This window comes from Sapajus apella, unplaced genomic scaffold (genome assembly GCF_009761245.1).
Source record: "Sapajus apella isolate SASKATOON/1434 unplaced genomic scaffold, GSC_monkey_1.0 scaffold35, whole genome shotgun sequence".
NCBI lineage: Eukaryota > Metazoa > Chordata > Mammalia > Primates > Cebidae > Sapajus > Sapajus apella.
In genome coordinates, this window is record NW_022436975.1 from 19,139,941 (window position 1) to 19,156,991 (window position 17,051).

The 17,051-nt window shown below is 38.2% G+C and overlaps 1 protein-coding gene across 2 annotated transcripts in view; it reads left to right on the top strand.

The window, feature by feature from the left end:
• Positions 1 to 421: 421 nt before the first annotated feature.
• CUNH8orf34 (chromosome unknown C8orf34 homolog) overlaps positions 422 to 17,051 on the top strand; it is a 442,661-nt gene continuing 426,031 nt past the window's right edge. Inside the window, exon 1 of one of the 2 annotated variants that reach the window (XM_032296290.1) lies at positions 422 to 1,694. In XM_032296290.1, the coding sequence (XP_032152181.1) occupies positions 1,368 to 1,694 (327 nt within the window). In that variant the 5' untranslated portion in view covers positions 422 to 1,367. The remainder of the gene's footprint in view (positions 1,695 to 17,051) is intronic. The other variant, XM_032296289.1, reaches the window with a different exon arrangement.

Sequence of the window (17,051 nt, forward strand, 5' to 3'; positions counted from 1 at the left end):
TGTAAAGCACGAGGCAACCCAGGGCGCCTCACTGCTGTTTAACTCTCCCTAGGCAGATCATGACTCCAATTGTCAAAGTATTAAGGTGGAGATCTTTCCACCCAGGATCATGTCCATTTCAGGTTACCAGGGATAGTTAAGCTCCTAGCTATTCTAGCAGATTTCTTATGTCTTAATACATGAAATTAACAATCGTTCCTGGGATATTCCACTCTTATCTATTACATGTTTCCACATATTTAAAATACAGAAGGAAAGCATGAACACCAGTAAAGAAATTATGAGTAATAGAAATCCAGAACACAGGGAAGAAAGAAAAAGTATATACTGCTGCAGTCAGCTTTTAGGAAAACTATTTCCATCATTCTGAATATTCATATTTATTAAAAATAAATTTAATTTTGGCAGCATATCATGGTTAGAAGCCAGGGAAATCGTCATGTGGGCCTTAGTATTTTATTTCACAAGAGAGCTCTATGAGGAAACATGGGTTATCTGCAAATCTTCGACTCGGAAATCCCTGCATATTAAGAAAGGTATTGGCTAAATTTGAGCAGCTCACGCAGCATCTAGAGGAAATACTGTTAAGCGGGATAGCGTAGCGTCTGAGATGCGGTTATAGGTATACAAACATAACTCAAGGCGCGGATTAGGAAGGCCAACTTTGAAGGGGAAGTCTTCGCCCTGTCAAATGCTGAAGGTCTGCTTTCAGTGTTTGAGCGTCTGCACTTGGGGAGTTTTCAGCTGAGTTCTCAGCCTGGTTTCACCTGTCGACTTGCTCCAGGCCAAACCAGATTTTGAAAAGGAAGGCAACTTCTTTTTCGCCGCAAACCCTTTGACCCACGCACCTTCTCACAACTCTGCCCTTCCCAACCCCTGAGCTAGTGTAGGCAGGGCGGAAGGCGCTGAGGAGAGGCTCAGGAGGGGCGGTGGGGACATGGGGACGATCCCCTTTCGAACTGCATTTGTAGCTGCCAAGGAGTAGCCAACAAGCACCAGATTTATGTGCACTTTGAAAGAAGCACCTTCACCATTGGCTTTTTAAGCGGCGCTGTCGCTAGGGAGCGGCTGGAAGAGCGAGCAGCCTCGGGGAGAAGCCCGAGCTGTTTATTCCCGTCACCTGGGCGAGGAGGCACACACAGTCGCGCGCGCACGGACGGACACACACAGGCACACACGCGGGCGGCTAGTTCGAGCCCCGCGGCCCCGGTCCGCCCGCGTGCACCCCTCGGCGCGGCTCGCTCCCCGCCCCCAGATCCCTGCTGCTGCCGCCCAGAGGAGAAAGGAACCTCTGCCTCGAATTTCTCTCACGGCGCGGGGCGCTGCGGAGACCGGCGAGGGTGGGCACGAGGCGGAGAACGCGATGAATGAGTTCTCCCCTCGCCTCGGAGTTGTCTGAGTTGGCGGCGCTGCGCCCAGGCTTCCGGCTCTCAGCGCCCCACGCGCGCGTGGCTCCCCGGGCTGCCACCCACGCCCACGGCGGGGGCCGAGCCAGCCACGCAGGGCAGCCGAGGCTCCGGAGCTCCTGTCCTGGCCCCAGTCCGGGGAAAAGGAGGGTTGTCCCCAGCGGAGGCGCACGGCCGCGCGGTCTCCCCGCACTCCCTCCGCGGTCCCATCTGTTCCCCATGGCGTCTCATCCGCAAACCCGGATCCAGGCTTACCTGGAGAAGAACAAGATCGGTCCCCTGTTTGAGGTAAGGCGCTGTGGAGGAGGGTGGTCCCGTCGTCTTTAGGGGAAGGGGTGCAGTAATAAAAACAGAACACCTGCCCCCACCCCTCCCAGGGAAGGAGGGATAGAGAACGAACGCGCGGGAGAGCGCGCCCTGGGGTTCGCTGGCATTTGCTCTCTCCGGGCCAGGTGTCCTGGAACGCGGCCGGGCCACTTAGCCAGTTACCTGAACGCGGACAGGTGAGCTCGGGAGGGCCCAGCCTCAGCCTGGCAGGGGAAGTTTGAGCCCTCTGACTGTCCTGCACCTCTCAGCCACATGTTCAGGACCCGGGCAGGCTGAGGCAGGCAATGCAAACGGATGCACACACTCAGACTATGTTGCACACACACACTTTGTTTCTGAATTCATGCTATCTTGCTTGTTGGATTTTCTTTCTGTTTAATGAGGGCGGTAATAGAACCCGAAAAGGTGGAGGAGGTTCTTACCAGTTAATACGATTAACTGGAAAAAAGCTGAACTGGTGAGGAGTAGGCTTCAGTAGGTGCAGGGTGTTGAATGAAATTGGCAAACTGGGAGACTGCCATTGGTCACTGGACGAAAGGAGAGTCCTTTGCACTGCAGACCCCACATGTGCTAGCAGGAGAAAGGGACGGAGAAAGGTTCTGAAAAAGCACACGGGTATTCATGGACGGAGACTATAGCTCTGAGCTTCTTTTTTTCTCGCCATTAAAGAATTGATGACAAAAATACAGAAGAAAGAGCGCGAGGACAAGAGAAAATGAGAGCAAGAGATTGAAACCTGGCACCAGCAAAGTGTCCCGCGGGTTGCCAGGGCGCTGGGTAGGGGTGAGGCGTGTGGGGTCGAGGTGCTCCTGCCTGGCCCCCGCCCCTCACATCTCCCAGAAGCAGTTGTAGCTGTTCTTGGTTGGGGGTGAGGGCTGGGGCTGGGGGTGGGGATGGGGGAGGTTACGTGTCAGCGTCTGAGAGAGACGGAATCGCGGCAAGTGGAGGAGGGTGCACTGGAGATCGCGGAAAACCGCGCAGAGGCTGAAGAGAAGCAAGTGAGAACTGCGAAGAACAACAACAAAAATAATGCGAGTTAATGAGGCTGCAAAAAAAAGGGCGAGGAGGACAAAGGTGTGGTCCAATAGGTCTTTTGGGAGGACAGGTTTCACCTAACAAGATTTGCAAGATCTGCTAAGTTTTTCTGCCTAACTTTAACGATAATCTGTCTTGCACAATACGACCATTGTTTCAATTGAAGCTCGCATTGTGGGGTGCAGAGTCCTACAATTGCATTGATTCTTTTTTCTGCCAAAAATGTTAACAAAGGCAATCCATGCAAGAACGAAATAAAATTGGCGGAACTACCAGATTTCTTTGTCTTTAGTTTAATGATTATTGATTATACATATCCTATTATAATTTTTTAAAAGGCAGAAACATAAAATCTTCTGCGACGCATTGTATTAATTGCATTGAAAGAATCATAAAATGAATACTGTACAGTGTGTTTGCTTTCTACCCTCCTAGAGTATAAAGTACAAGTGGCTTGGGATAATAAATAATTTTCAATGAATACTGTTTTCATTTGTTATTTTAAAATCTCCAAGATTCTTTCCAAGTGATAATAGTAAAATTAGGAATATATGTAAACTTTGTACATAATTAGAAAATAAACCCAAATGGATATTTGTCAAGTGCCCCCCAGCCCCTACCTTTTAATGCTCACCATCATGTTACGCACAGAAGCATTTTAAGTGATAGGAACATGTCTCATAAAAGCTTTAGGTTTCCTCACCAGAACGCAAGCACCACCATGCTTCGTGTTTTAATGAATACATATTACCATACACCTGCATTAGCTTGGATTGTAGTGATGAGTAGTGCACTTCTAAGGTTTGCTGTCCACTTTAAATAATCGAAGTGAGAAAACTGGATAACAAATTTTCTTTCACTAAAAGCTGGATATAACACAGTTCCTTATGCAACAATTTTGATCATGATACAGCTTGACTTTGAGAGTACAATTATATGTATTTCACAAAATTGGAAGATTTTACTAGCATGTAGCTTATCTTGTTTCATGTTAAAAAAAAAAAACAGTGAAGAAATGTCACCTGTGAAATGGACATTGTTGATCTAGAGACCATTCTCTCCTAGGGCCTTACTCAATAATAGTTTTCATAAGAATTGATAAGGGTCAGAGGAGGCGCCCAGCAATCTGAACATATTAAGAGTCAGCACAGATGTTTGCTACAATTTTAATTTCTGGGCCACATTTTGAGAAACTAAGCTAAAATCTCTTTTGACCATTCACAAATAGAAATAGGCAATTCCATGTCTTGTCGTCTATGCTCTGTTGTGTTGAGTCAGTGGAGTTGACACAGGCTTCTTTCAGTTTGGAAAATATGCAGTATCTGACAATATGTCCCCCTTGTGGATAGTTTAAGTTAGGAAGGTTTTAAGAAAAATTAATTGGCGTGAGATACTTTAAAGATAATCCATGAATGTCATTTAAAACAAAAGCAAAAGGTAACTAACCTATTCCCTGGTATTGAGAATACTTGTATCCTTTTTTTTTTTTTTTTAACCTCTAGAGCTTATTTACCTAGTTTGGTTACTTAGTTTATTTCTTACTTAATTTGTTTATTGCTAATATTTTATGATTTGAGATGTGTATGAAAGATGCAGTATGGTGTTCCAAAAATAATTTTAAATTGAAATTAATTTTGTTTTCAGCTGACTCAGGAGAATAAATTTGTACTACTTTTAAATTTCATCAAAGATGTTTTGAAGCATTGCTAAACTGTACCTAAAAATCACTGCATTAGAATTCTGGGTAATGATGTTCTGATTAGATAACATGAAGTTGTAAGACGAAAAAGACATTTCACAAACTCTTTGTAATTTTGTAAGATGTAGGAGTTTACATCTTTGAAGATACATATTTGTAATATATAAGAATATTATATATATAGTGAAATGTATATATATTCCATGTGTGTATACACATACACATTTTATATAAAGAAATGCAAACTTTTTAGTTTCTGCCATTCCCATTAAGTAAATAGAATAATTAGTTGAAGATTATTGATTGGAAGGATGCTCAGGGCAGTCATATATTTTGCTTCAGGCCTGATCACATTCACAAGAGTGTGAAATCTTAAATTATTAAAAAGTCAAATAGTGGGAATCTTCATAAAATCACCATAGAATTATTAAGTCTGTGTACTTAAAATGTAACAAACCAAAATCACTACATTTCTCTAAGTATGTTATGACCCACTCAAAATAGAATGAAATCACTCTATCACCTTCTCTGTTCAGCTCAAAGTACTTCTACTCACATGATGTAAATTTGCATTAACTGATTTGGCATATATGTTATGAAGTGGACTCATTGATCTCATAGTCAAAGCCTGCATCACTTGCATATTTTGCTGTTGCCCAGCTTGCTCTTCTCTGGTACCCTGCTGCACATTTTCCAGCCGTGTATGCAACCCTGAGCTCCAATTAGCTGCCAACCCTTAGCAAGCCCATTATTTCACTTTATTGACCTCCCTGATCATATCTAAAAAGTGCCCCTTGCTCTTATCAGAGAGCTGCAGTGTACATAAAGATCTCCTTTGATTGTTCCCCATCTCATAAGGATCACAGCTTTGGGCCACCTGTTGCTTAATACCTGAAAACAAATACCTTCTCTAATTTGGCCAGGCTTATGATTATTTAGGGCAATTGTTTGGGGGATAAGAAGGCTACTCATTACTTACTTATGGCCAGAGGTAAAATTCCCCTCCGGAAAGATATTTTAGTGTTTAAAAATAATTTGTCATTAGTAAAAGCAAAAATGTCATTTTAATAAAAATGATTAGGAATATGCTTTTATTAGAGAAGTAATAAAATATAAGCTTGGTACTTATGTTCAACTTAAATATTGTATATATATATATTTTGGAGTAATGATCGTCAGGTGCTCAAAGTTATGAAGAATTCCTATATCAAAATTTGTATTAATCTTTATAATCTTAGAGCATTTAGAGGAGGCAGAAGACAAAGCAGTTCAGTTTTATAAAATTTTGCTTAGAAACCAAGTTTTGTCATTGATTTACTTGAAAACAGTTTTTTTGAAAATTAACATGTTCCTATAATTAGCCCATTTTTTCTTCCTTAATGTATTTTATTTTCACATAGCTTTTAAATAGCTCAATAAAGTGACTCAAAATTCAACTCAGTAAATAACTCTATATAACCTTAGAAATAATAATATGTATGTATACCAATATGTCATCAATAAATTTGAAAAAAGAAATAATATTTGGGCCAGGCATGGTGACTCATACCTGTAATCCCAGAACTTTGGGAGACTGAGGCAGGTGGATTCACTTGAGGTCAGGAGTTCAAGACTGCCTGGCCAACACAGCGAAAGCACATCTCTACTAAAAAGACAAAAATTAGTTGGGCATGTTAGTACACACCTATAATCTCGGCCACTCAGGAGGCTGAGGCAGGAGAATTGCTTGAACCTGGGAATTGGTGAGCCAAGATCATGCCATTGCACTCCAGCCTGGGTGACAGAACAAGACTGCATCACACACACACAAAAGAAATAATATTTTAATGCTTATGGTCCTCTTTTAAGAGAATATGATCAATGGAAATATGAGACTACAAAAATAACAAAGGCTTTCTTCCCTTTATTTTGTTGGTAATTCAGTTAAAAAGTCATGAACCATACAAAGAGAACAGCTAAGGCCCATACAATAAGGACAGCTAAGTTGGGAGTTCACATGGAAGGTATTGGAGCACGATTAAAGAAAGGGGCTGAGTGGGCAGTTACCTGGCAGGATCAGAAGATTTGTTACCTGAGGTGGGGGCAGGTATTAAATATATTGAAAATATATTGAAAAAATATGGATTCAAGTCAGCTTTCTTACTGATGGAGATAGGAGTCACAGAAATAATGTAAGGAAGAGCTAGAATGAACCTTGTTGTGTTGAATTGAAATTGGAGGTGTTGGTGTGATCTCATGACTTCCAGTAATAGGAATATGTATAGATGTAATAGTAAATAAAGATTTGTACGTATTTACACATACTTACGTGCATATACCGACATTACTTCCCCACTCTGTCTACTGGAAGGGCCTGGGAACAGTAACATCCTGGCAGCAATAAGCACATCTAGCACCCAGATTTTGGTTTCTAAAAATCATCCTCCATTAAGTAGAACCAGGTGTCCTTGAAGAAATGGTTGATTCCAGGTTTGGGGTTAAGCAAAGTTTGAAGTATCATATGTCAAAAAGCAAGGAAGAGCTCAAAGAATAATAGAAATGTATTAAAGGACACAGAGGAAGTATCTATCCCTAAGACAACTTGAGGGTCAAAATAAAAAATGATAGTAACAGATTATTATACTGAATAAAATAGGAATATTTTTCTTCACTGGGATCTAATGGAATGTGGAATGTGCTCAATTCTTGGGGGGAAGAGACAGCTTTAGCTTATAGTAGAATGCCAAATAATAAAAGTAGAAGAATGATGGAATTAGAAAATCACCACTTGGCAACCATCTGAAATATAATTCAGGCAAGAAACATGAATCATTACTAAAATTAATGGGTACAAGTTGGATGAACAATGAAATGTTACATAATCTTTAAGTATCTTCCTAAAAAATACTTGTAAATTACAAAGGGAAAAAATAAGTTTATAGTACAGAAACCTGGAAGACACTACTTTGCTCAGGTGATGGGATAAAGCAATATTGCATGCCCATGATAGGACACATTTAAAATACAGCATTGTTTTGTGATATTCCTCAGAATCATGTGTAACTTGAACTGAATAATGAGAAAATATCTCATAAAGCTAATGGAGAAAATCTACAAAGTAACTTTTCTAGAGTTTTCAAAAATGTTAAAGTCATGAGGGTCAAGAGAGGCCTTCAGACTGAAGGGACATGACAGCTAAGTGCAAAATATGGTTCTGCATATAATACTTCTGCTATGAAAAGATTATTGGGAAAGTTGACAAAATTTGAATGTGGTCTCTATGTGAAGGGAATGTGGAATTATTGTTGCTATACTTTTTCTATAAATTTAAAATTTCCTCAAAAGAAAAAATACTAAAAATAAAAGAGCACCTAGGAAATAAATATGTGCAAAATAGTTCGCCCATTGGGTTTTTTTAAACAGCAAATTATGTGAATGGAGCTAAGAATTTTATCAATGTTTATACATGGAAATGGCTTATATGAGATAGAGCTAAAAATCTGAGTACAGAAAATTTGCAATTCTGGTTAACTAAGCATATGCATTTTCCTCTTCTACCTCAAAATCATTTTGAAATATCTGAAAAAATAATTAAAGAATAAATACATAAAAGTACTGGAACACAAGAATGAGTGCTGAGAGACACTTCTTTTTCTTCGTATACAGAATTTCTTTATTCACAGTGGTGGGGTCTTCTTTGCACCTATATATAGTCAGTGGCACAGAGTCAATAATGTGTTTTCTTTTTAAATTTATTTTATTGCATTTTAGGTTTTGGGGTATATGTGAAGAACATGCAAGATTGTTGCATAGGTACACACCTGGCAGTGTGATTTGCTCCCTTCCTCCCCATCACCTATATCTGGCATTTCTCCCCATGCTATCTCTCTCCAACTCCCCACCCCCCACTGTCCCTCCCCTGTTTCCCCCCAACAGACCCAAGTGTGTAGTGCTCCCCTCCCTGTGTCCATGTGTTCTCCTTGTTCAACACCTGCCTATGAGTGAGAACATGCAGTGTTTGATCATCTGCTCTTGTGTCAGTTTGCTGAGAATGATGGTTTCCAGGTTCATCCATGTCCCTACAAAGGACACAAACTCATTGTTTTTGATGGCTGCGTAATATTCCATGGTGTGTATGTGCCACATTTTCCCTGTCCAGTCTATCATCAATGGGCATTTGGGTTGATTTAGTTTATTTTGTGCTGCTATTACACAGTGCCTTTATTTCCCATAGTTCTGGAGGCTGGGATGTCCAAGATCATGGGCTGGCCTTTGGTCTGGTGAGGACCCTCTTTGTCCTCACATGGCAGAAGACCAAAGGACAAGCTAGCTGAACACTGTATGAAACCTCTTTTAAAAGGATCCTAATCCCATTAATGAGGGAGCAGCCTCCTTGGCCTAATCACCTCTTAAAGACCTCGCTTCTAACCCCTCTTAGACTGGCAACACATAAATTTTGAAGAGGCCACATTCAAACCAGAGACAAATGCATTTTAAGGTTCCTTCCAGGAAATTTGAAATATTTCCTGGAAGGTACCTTGAAGAATTTCCTGGAAGATAACTTAAAATGTTTTGTCTCTGTTAGAACAGTCTCCTCATATGCCCTTCTTAGTGTCTAGAAGGCTGTTTGTAATTCCTCTTCTCCTTACTCCTTCTGCATCTTCAGGCAATGACTGATCTTTTTGTCTCTATGGATTAGGTGTCATTTTTTAGAGTTTCGTGCATAGGGAATCACACACTGTGCAATCTATTTTTTTTTTTTTTTGGTATATCCTCTTTAACCTCTTTAAGTTAATAACTATTAACCTAACATAATTATTTTAATATTCATGTTGTAGTACGTTACCAATTTTTTAATTTATTTTTATTGCTTAGTTGTATCCCATAAGGCTATATACTTTCATCTTTCTTATGTAAATACCTGGAGTGGATTGACTGGACTATATGGTAGGTATATGTTAAACTTTTAAAGAAACTAGTTATTAAAGTGGTTGTACAATTCTACATTTCTGTGAATAGTGTATTAGCCATTCTAATAGGTTTGTAATGATATCTCATTGTTATTTTAATTGATACTTCCCTGATGACTAATGCGACGAATTTTCTTTTCATGTGATTATTTGCCTTTAATATATCTTTGGTGATGTGTCTGTCCAAATATGTCGCCTAATTTTATTTGAGTTGTTTGGGGGTTTTAAGAATTATATATTCTAGGTCCTTTGCATTTTCATATGAATTTTAGAATCATTGTTTTTCTTTCCCTATTAAGGATATAACTTTCACCTTTCATTTAAGCATGGTTTACAGTAGGGTTCACTCTTGGTGTATATTCCATGGGTTTGGACAAATATATAAAGATGTATATTCACCATGATAGTGTCATACGGAGTATTTTCACTGGCCTAAAAATCCTCTGTGTTTTGCCTATCCACACCTCCCTCCCCCATAAATCCTGGTAACCCTTGATCTTTTTACTGTCTCCATATTTTTGCCTTTTCTCAAATGTTACATATTATAACATTAAGTTGGAATCATACAGCATGTGGCCTTTTTCAGATTGGCTTCTTTCCTTTAGTAACATGCAGTTAAGGTTCCTCCATGTCTTTTCATGGCTTAATAGCTCATTTCTTTTTTAGTTCTGAATAATATTTCATGGTTTGGGTATACCATAGTTTATCCATTTCCCTACTGAATGAAGGACATCTTAGTTCCTTCCAAGTTTTGGCAATTATAAATAAAGCTGCTATAAACATCCATATCCAGGCTTTTATGTGGATATGTTTTTAAATTTTTTTAAAATTTTGTTTGTAACTTTTAGGTTTGGGGGTATATGTGAAGGATTATTATATAGTCATGGGCAGTTGTTGTAAATATTATTTCATCGCCCAATGTTAAGCCTAGTACCCAAGAGTATCTTTTCTGCTCCTCTTCTCCCTCCCACCCTCCACCCTCAGGTAGACCCCAGGATCTGTTTTTTTCTTTCTTTGTGTTCGTAAGTTCTTATCATTTAGCTACCACTTATAGGTGAGAACGTATGGTATTTGGTTTTCTGTTCCTGTTTGAGTTTGCTAAAGGTAATAACCTCCAGCTCTGTTCATGTTACTACAAAGACATGATCTCATTCTTTTTTATGGCTGCATAGTCTTCCATGATGTATATGTACTACATTTTTTAAAAATCCAATCCATCATTGACAGGCATTTATGTTGATTCCATGTCTTTGCTATTATGAATAGTACTGCAATGAACATTCATATGTGTGTGTCTTATGATAGAATGATTTCTATTTCTCTGGGTATAGTCCCATTCATGGGATTTCTGGGTCAAATGGTAGTTCTCTTTTTAGGTGTTTGAAGAATCACCATACTGCTTTCCACAATGGTTGAACTAATTACACTCCCAACAGTGTATATGTGTTCCCTTTTCTCCACAACATCACCAGCATCTGTTGTTCTTTGACATTTTAATAATAGCCATTCTGACTGGTGTGAGATGGTATCTCACTGTGGTTTTGATTTGCATTTATATAATGATCAGTGATGTTGAGCTATTTTTCATACATGTGTTGGCCACATCCATGTCTTCTTTTGAGAAGTGTCTGTTCATGTCCTTTGCCCACTTTTTAATGGGGTTATTTTTCTCTTGTAAATTTCTTCAACTTTCTTATAGATGATAGATATTAGACCTTTGTTAGATGCATAGTTTGGAAATATTTTCTCTTATTCTGTAGGTTGTCTGTTTACTCTGTGGATATTTTCTTTTGCTGTGCAGAAGCTCTTAATTAGATCTCATTTGTCAACTTTTGCTTTTGTTGTGATTGCTTTTGGTGTCTTTGTCATGAAATCTTTGTCCATTCCTATCTCCAGGTTGGTATTGCCTATGATGTCTTCCAGTATTTTTATAGTTTTGGGTTTTACATTTATGTCTTTAATCCATCTTGAGTTGATTTTTGTGTGTGATGTAAGGTAGGAGTCCAACTTCAACCTTATGTATATGGCTAGCCGGTTATCCCAGCACCATTTGTTGAATAGGGAGTTTTTTCCCCATTGCTTGCTTTTGTCAGCTTTGTCAAAGATAAGATGGTCACAGATGTGTAGCCTTATTTCCAAGTTCTCTATTCTGTTGCTGTGGTCTATATGCCTGTTTTTGTACCAGTACCATGCTGTTTTGGTTACTGTAGCCTTGTAGTATAGTTTGAAGTTGGGTAATGTAATGCCTCCGGCTTTGTTCTTTTTGCTTAGGATTGCCTTGACTATTCAGGCTTGTTTTTGGTTCCATATGAATTTTAAAATAGTTTTTTCTAGTTCTGTGAAGAACGTTGTTGGCAGTTTGACAGGAACAGCATTAAATCTGTACATTGCTTTGGGCAGTCTAGCCATTTTAATTATATTGATTCTTCCTATCCATGAGCATGGGATGATTTTTCATTTGTTTGTGTCTTCTCTCATTTCTTTGAGCAGAGTTTTATAATGCCCATTGTAGAGATCTTTCTCCTCCCTGGTTAGCTGTATTCCTAAGTATTTTATTCTTTTTTTGTGTGTGTGGCAATTGTGAATGGGGTTGCCTTTCTGATTTGTTCTCAGTTTGGCTGTTGTTGGTATATAAGAATGCTAGTGACTTAGGACATTGATTTTGAATTCTGCAAATTTGCTGAAGTTGTTTATCAGTTGAAGAAGCTTTGGGGCTGAGATTATAGCATATTCTAGATAAAGAATCATGTCATCTGCAAAGAGAGAGAGTTTGACTTCCTCTCTTCCTATCTGAATGCACTTTATTTCTTTCTCTTTCCTGATTGCCCTGACCAGGACTTCCAATACTATGTTGAATAGAAGTGGTGAGAGAGGGCATCCTGGTTGTTTGTCAGTTTTAAAGGTGAATGCTTCCAGATTTTGCCCTTTCAGTGTAATGTTGTCTGTGCATTTGTCATAGATGGCTCTTATTATTTTGAGGTATGTTTCTTCAATACCTGATTTACTGAGGGTTTTTAACTTGCAGGGGTATTGAATTTTATCAAAAGCCTTTTCTGTGTCTATTGAGATAATCATGTGGTTTTTGTCTTTAGCTCTGTTTATGTGATGAATCATATTTATTGATTTGCATATGTTGAACCAACCTTGCAACCTGGGGATGAAGCCTACTTGACCATGGTGAATTAGCTTTTTGATGTGCTGCTGGATTCAGTTCGTAGGTATTTTGGTGACAATTTTTGCATTGATGTTCATCAAGGATATTGGCTTGAAGTTCTTCTGTTTTTGTTGTGTCTCTGCCAAGTTTTGGTATCCAGATAATGCTGTCCTCATATAATAGGCTGGGGAGGAGTCATTCCTCCTCAGTTTTTGGGAACAGTTTCAGTAGGAATGGCACCAGCTTTTCTTTGTACATCTGGTAGAATTTGGTTGTGTTTCCATCAGGTTCTAGGCTTGTTTTAGTGGGTAGGCTGTTTATTATGGATTCAATTTCAGAACTTGTTATTGGTCTGTTCAGGGAATAGACTTCTTCCTTGCTCAGTCTTGTGAGGGTGCATGTGCCCAGGAATTTTTGTATCTCTTCTAGGTTTTCTAGTTTGTGGGTATAGAAGCGTTCACTGTAGTTTCTGATGTTTGTTTTTATTTCTGTGGGGTCAGTAGTAACATTCCCTTCATCATTTCTAATTATGTTTATTTGGATCTTCTCTCATTCCTTCTTTATTAGTCTAGCTAGTGGCCTATCTGTTTCATTATTGTTTTTCAATAAAGTCAACTCCTAGATTGGTTGATCTTTTGAATGGTTTTATGTGTTTCCATTTCCTTCAGTTTGGCTCTGAGTTTCGTTGTTTCTCATCTTCTCCTGGCTTTGGGGTTGACTTGTTCTTGCTTCTCTAATTCTTTCACTTGTGAAGTTAGGTTGTTAATTTCAGATCCTTCCAACTTTTTGATATGGATATTTAAGGCTATGAATGTTGCTCTTACCACTGCCTTAGCTCTGTCCTAGAGATTCTGGTATGTTGTATCTTTATTTTCATTACTTTCAGTGAACGTCTTGATTTCTGCCTTAATTTCATTACTTACCCATGTAACTGTATGATTTTGAGTGATTTTCATAGTCTTGCCTTTTTTATTGTGCTGTTGTCAGAGTGTGTGTTTGGTATGATTTTGGTTCTTTTGCATTTATCTCAGTAAATGCTTTATGTCCACTTATGTAGCCAGTTTTAGAGTATGTGCCATGTGGTGCTGAGAATAATATACATTCTGTTGTTTTTGGGTGACAAGTTCTGTAAATGTCTATCAGATCTATTTGGTCCAGTTTGAATTTAGGTTCTGAATATCTTTGTTAATATTCTGCCTTCATGATCTGTCCAATACTGTCAGTGGAGTGTTGAAGTCTCCCCCTATTGTGTGGGAGTCTGTGTCTCCTTGTAGGTCTCTAAGAACTTGCTTTATGAATCTGGGTGTTCCTGTGTTGTGTGCATATATATTTAGGATAGTTAGGTTTTCTTGTTGAATTGAACCCCTTACAATTATGTTAATGCCCTTCTTTGTCCTTTTTGTTCTTTATTGGTTTGAAATCTATTTTGTCTGAAATTAGGGTTGTAACTTCTGCTTTTTTTTTTTTTTTTTTTTTTTTTTTTTCCATTTGCTTGGTAGATTTTCCTCCATGCCTTTATTTTGAGCCTATGAGTGCCATTATGTGTGAGATGGGTCTCTTGAAGACAGTATACCATTGGGTCTTGCTTTTTTATCCAGGTTGCCACTCTATGCTTTTTAAGTAAGACATATAGCCCATTTATATTCAAGGTTAGTATTGATATATGTGGATTCTATCATTGTCCTGTTAGCTGGTTATGATGTTGGCTTGTTTGTGTGGTTGCTTTATAGTGACACTGGTCTGTGAATTTAAGTGTGTTTTGTATTAGCTGGTAGGAGTATTTCCTTTTTATATTAAATGCTCCTTTCAAGATCTCTTATCAGGCAGGTCTGGTGGCAATGAATTCCCATGACTTATGATTACATGAAAAGAATCTTATTTTTCCTTTACTTAAAAAGCTTAGTTTGGCTGAATATGGAATTCTTGGTTGAATAATTTTTTCTTTAAGAATGTCGAATATAGGCCTCCAATTTTTTTTTTAAATTATGCTTTAAGTTCTGGGGTACATTTACAGATCATGCAGGATTGTTACATATGTACACACATGCCATGGTAGTTTGCATCCCCCCGTCATCTACATTAGGTATTTCTCCTAAAGTTATCCCTTTCAAATTCGCCACTCCCTGCTATCCCTCCCCTAGATCCTCCACCCCCCAACAGGCCCTAGTGTGTGATTTGCCCCTCCCTGTGTCCATGTGTTCTCATTGTTCAACACCCACTTATGAGTGAGAACTTGCAGTGTTTGGTTTTCTGTTCTTGTGTCAGTTTGCTGAAAATGATGGTTTCCAGCTTCATCCATGTCCTTGCAAAGGACATGAACTCATCCTTTTTATGGCCGCATAGTATTCCATGGTATATATGTTAGGCTTCCAATTTCTTCTGGCTTACAGTTTCAGATGAGAGATCCAGTTAGCTTAATGAGGTTCCTTTTGTATATGACTTAGCCTTTCTCTCTAGCTGGCTTTAACATTATTTCTTTCATTCTGACCTTGGAAAAATCTTATATGTCTTGGAGATGATCTTCTTCTGTAGAATCTTGCAAGAGTTCTCTGTATTTCCTGGATTTGACTGTTGACCTCTCTAGCAAGGGTGGAGAAGTTTTCATGAACAATATCCTGAAATATGTTTTCAAAATTGTTTGTTTTCTCTCCCTCCCTTTCAGGGATGCCAGTGATTCATAGATGTGGCCTCTTCACATAATCCCATACTTCTCAAAGGTTTTGTTTATTCCTTTTATTCTTTCTTCTTTATTTTTGTGGACATAAGTTTTCAGTTCCTCTGGGTAAACACGTAGTAGCATGACTACTGGACTACATGGTAAGAATAGGTTTAATTTTGCAAGAAGCTGCCAAATTGCCTTTGAAAGTAACTGTACCATTTAGAATTTCCACCAGCAGAGAATGAGTTCTGTTGCTTCACATCCTTGCCAACATTTTGTGTTGTCAGATTTCTGTATTTTGACCATTTTGATAGGTGTGTAGTAGAATCTTGTTTTAATTTATAATTCCCTAATAGCATATGATGTTGAACATCTTTTCATCTGCTTATTTACCATCTGTGTATCTTCTTTGGTGAGCTGTTTGTTAAGGTCTTTGGCCCATTTTTGAATCAGATTTTTTTTATCGTTGAGTTTAAAGAGCTCTTTGTATGTTCTGAATAACAGTTCTTTATCAGATACACTTTTTGCAAATATTTTCTCCTACTTTGTGGCTTGGCTATTCATTCTCTTGAATATTCTACCAAACATTTAAGCATAATTTTTAGTATTCAAAATATTAGGAAATCTGAATTAACAGAGCTTGAACAGGAAGCATATATGTAACTCTTTGTTCAATTCACTGAAATAAGTTATGCTATTATATTAAAATGTGGGCCTATTGGCAGAGTTCAGAGACATGAAAACTATGTCTGATACGTCATTTTGAAAGCAAACGTGCTCTTGTTAAAGCAAACATGTTGTTTTGGTCACTTTTCTTCTTTGTAGACATTTTCTAAACAAAATTTTTATAGAAATTATGCAAAGTTATCTTCCAATTTCAGTCAGAAACTATTCCGTTTACTTGCCCTGTTATGCATCCTCCACTCCTGGCCATCAAGTTGCTGGAGAAAGGTGATAACAGCTTTCATGAATGCACTCCTTTAATTACTCACAAGATTGTTTCAGGGACCCTTCCTACACTTTTTTATTCTGGACTTTCATGCAAATTGGGTAATACTGCAAATTTTAAGAGCCTTTTGGGCTAGAAATTTGCTAAAATATATCAAAGTGAAAAATAACTCTTTAAATCAGCAATTTCATTGTAGGAATGTGTTTTCCAGAAATATTTGCACACATGCAAAACATTTACAAGGGTATTAATTGCAAATTATAAAAATAGTCAAAAGTTGTGAACAATAAATGTCTACAGATAGTAAAATAGTGGAATTATTATTTAATCATCTTTCTGAACACGTATAGCTGTTAAGAAGAATCAAATAGATATCCATATCCTGAATGCATATACTGACATAGAATGGTGTCTATATTTTTAAAGGTCTAAATCTTGGAACACTTATATCTCTCATAACATGATAAAATAGGTGACTGAAAATGATTTATTATTAAATCACTTAGAAATTACCTCCTTTTAAATGTACAGATAAGTTTAAAACACAGTAGGGAAATCCATGGACTAGACATAAGTAGGAAATGAGTCATGTGACTAGGAGTTTGACACTGAATCCCTATCTGCTGAGCATGGATGCTTCATCTCTGAAGTATTAGAGCTGCACTCCTCCACAAGGGACACCCACATATATAAAAAATAAAAGTCTAAATAAATGGATGAGGACTATAATACAGCTAAGGAAAGTGGTAATGTTTGGAGGGATAGGGGAAGTTTAACTATTTCAGTAATATTTTCCAGTAGTTTTATGAGTGATGTGTAGATGATTGTTACATTATTATTTATATATTTTTGTGTCTCAACTATAATAAAAAG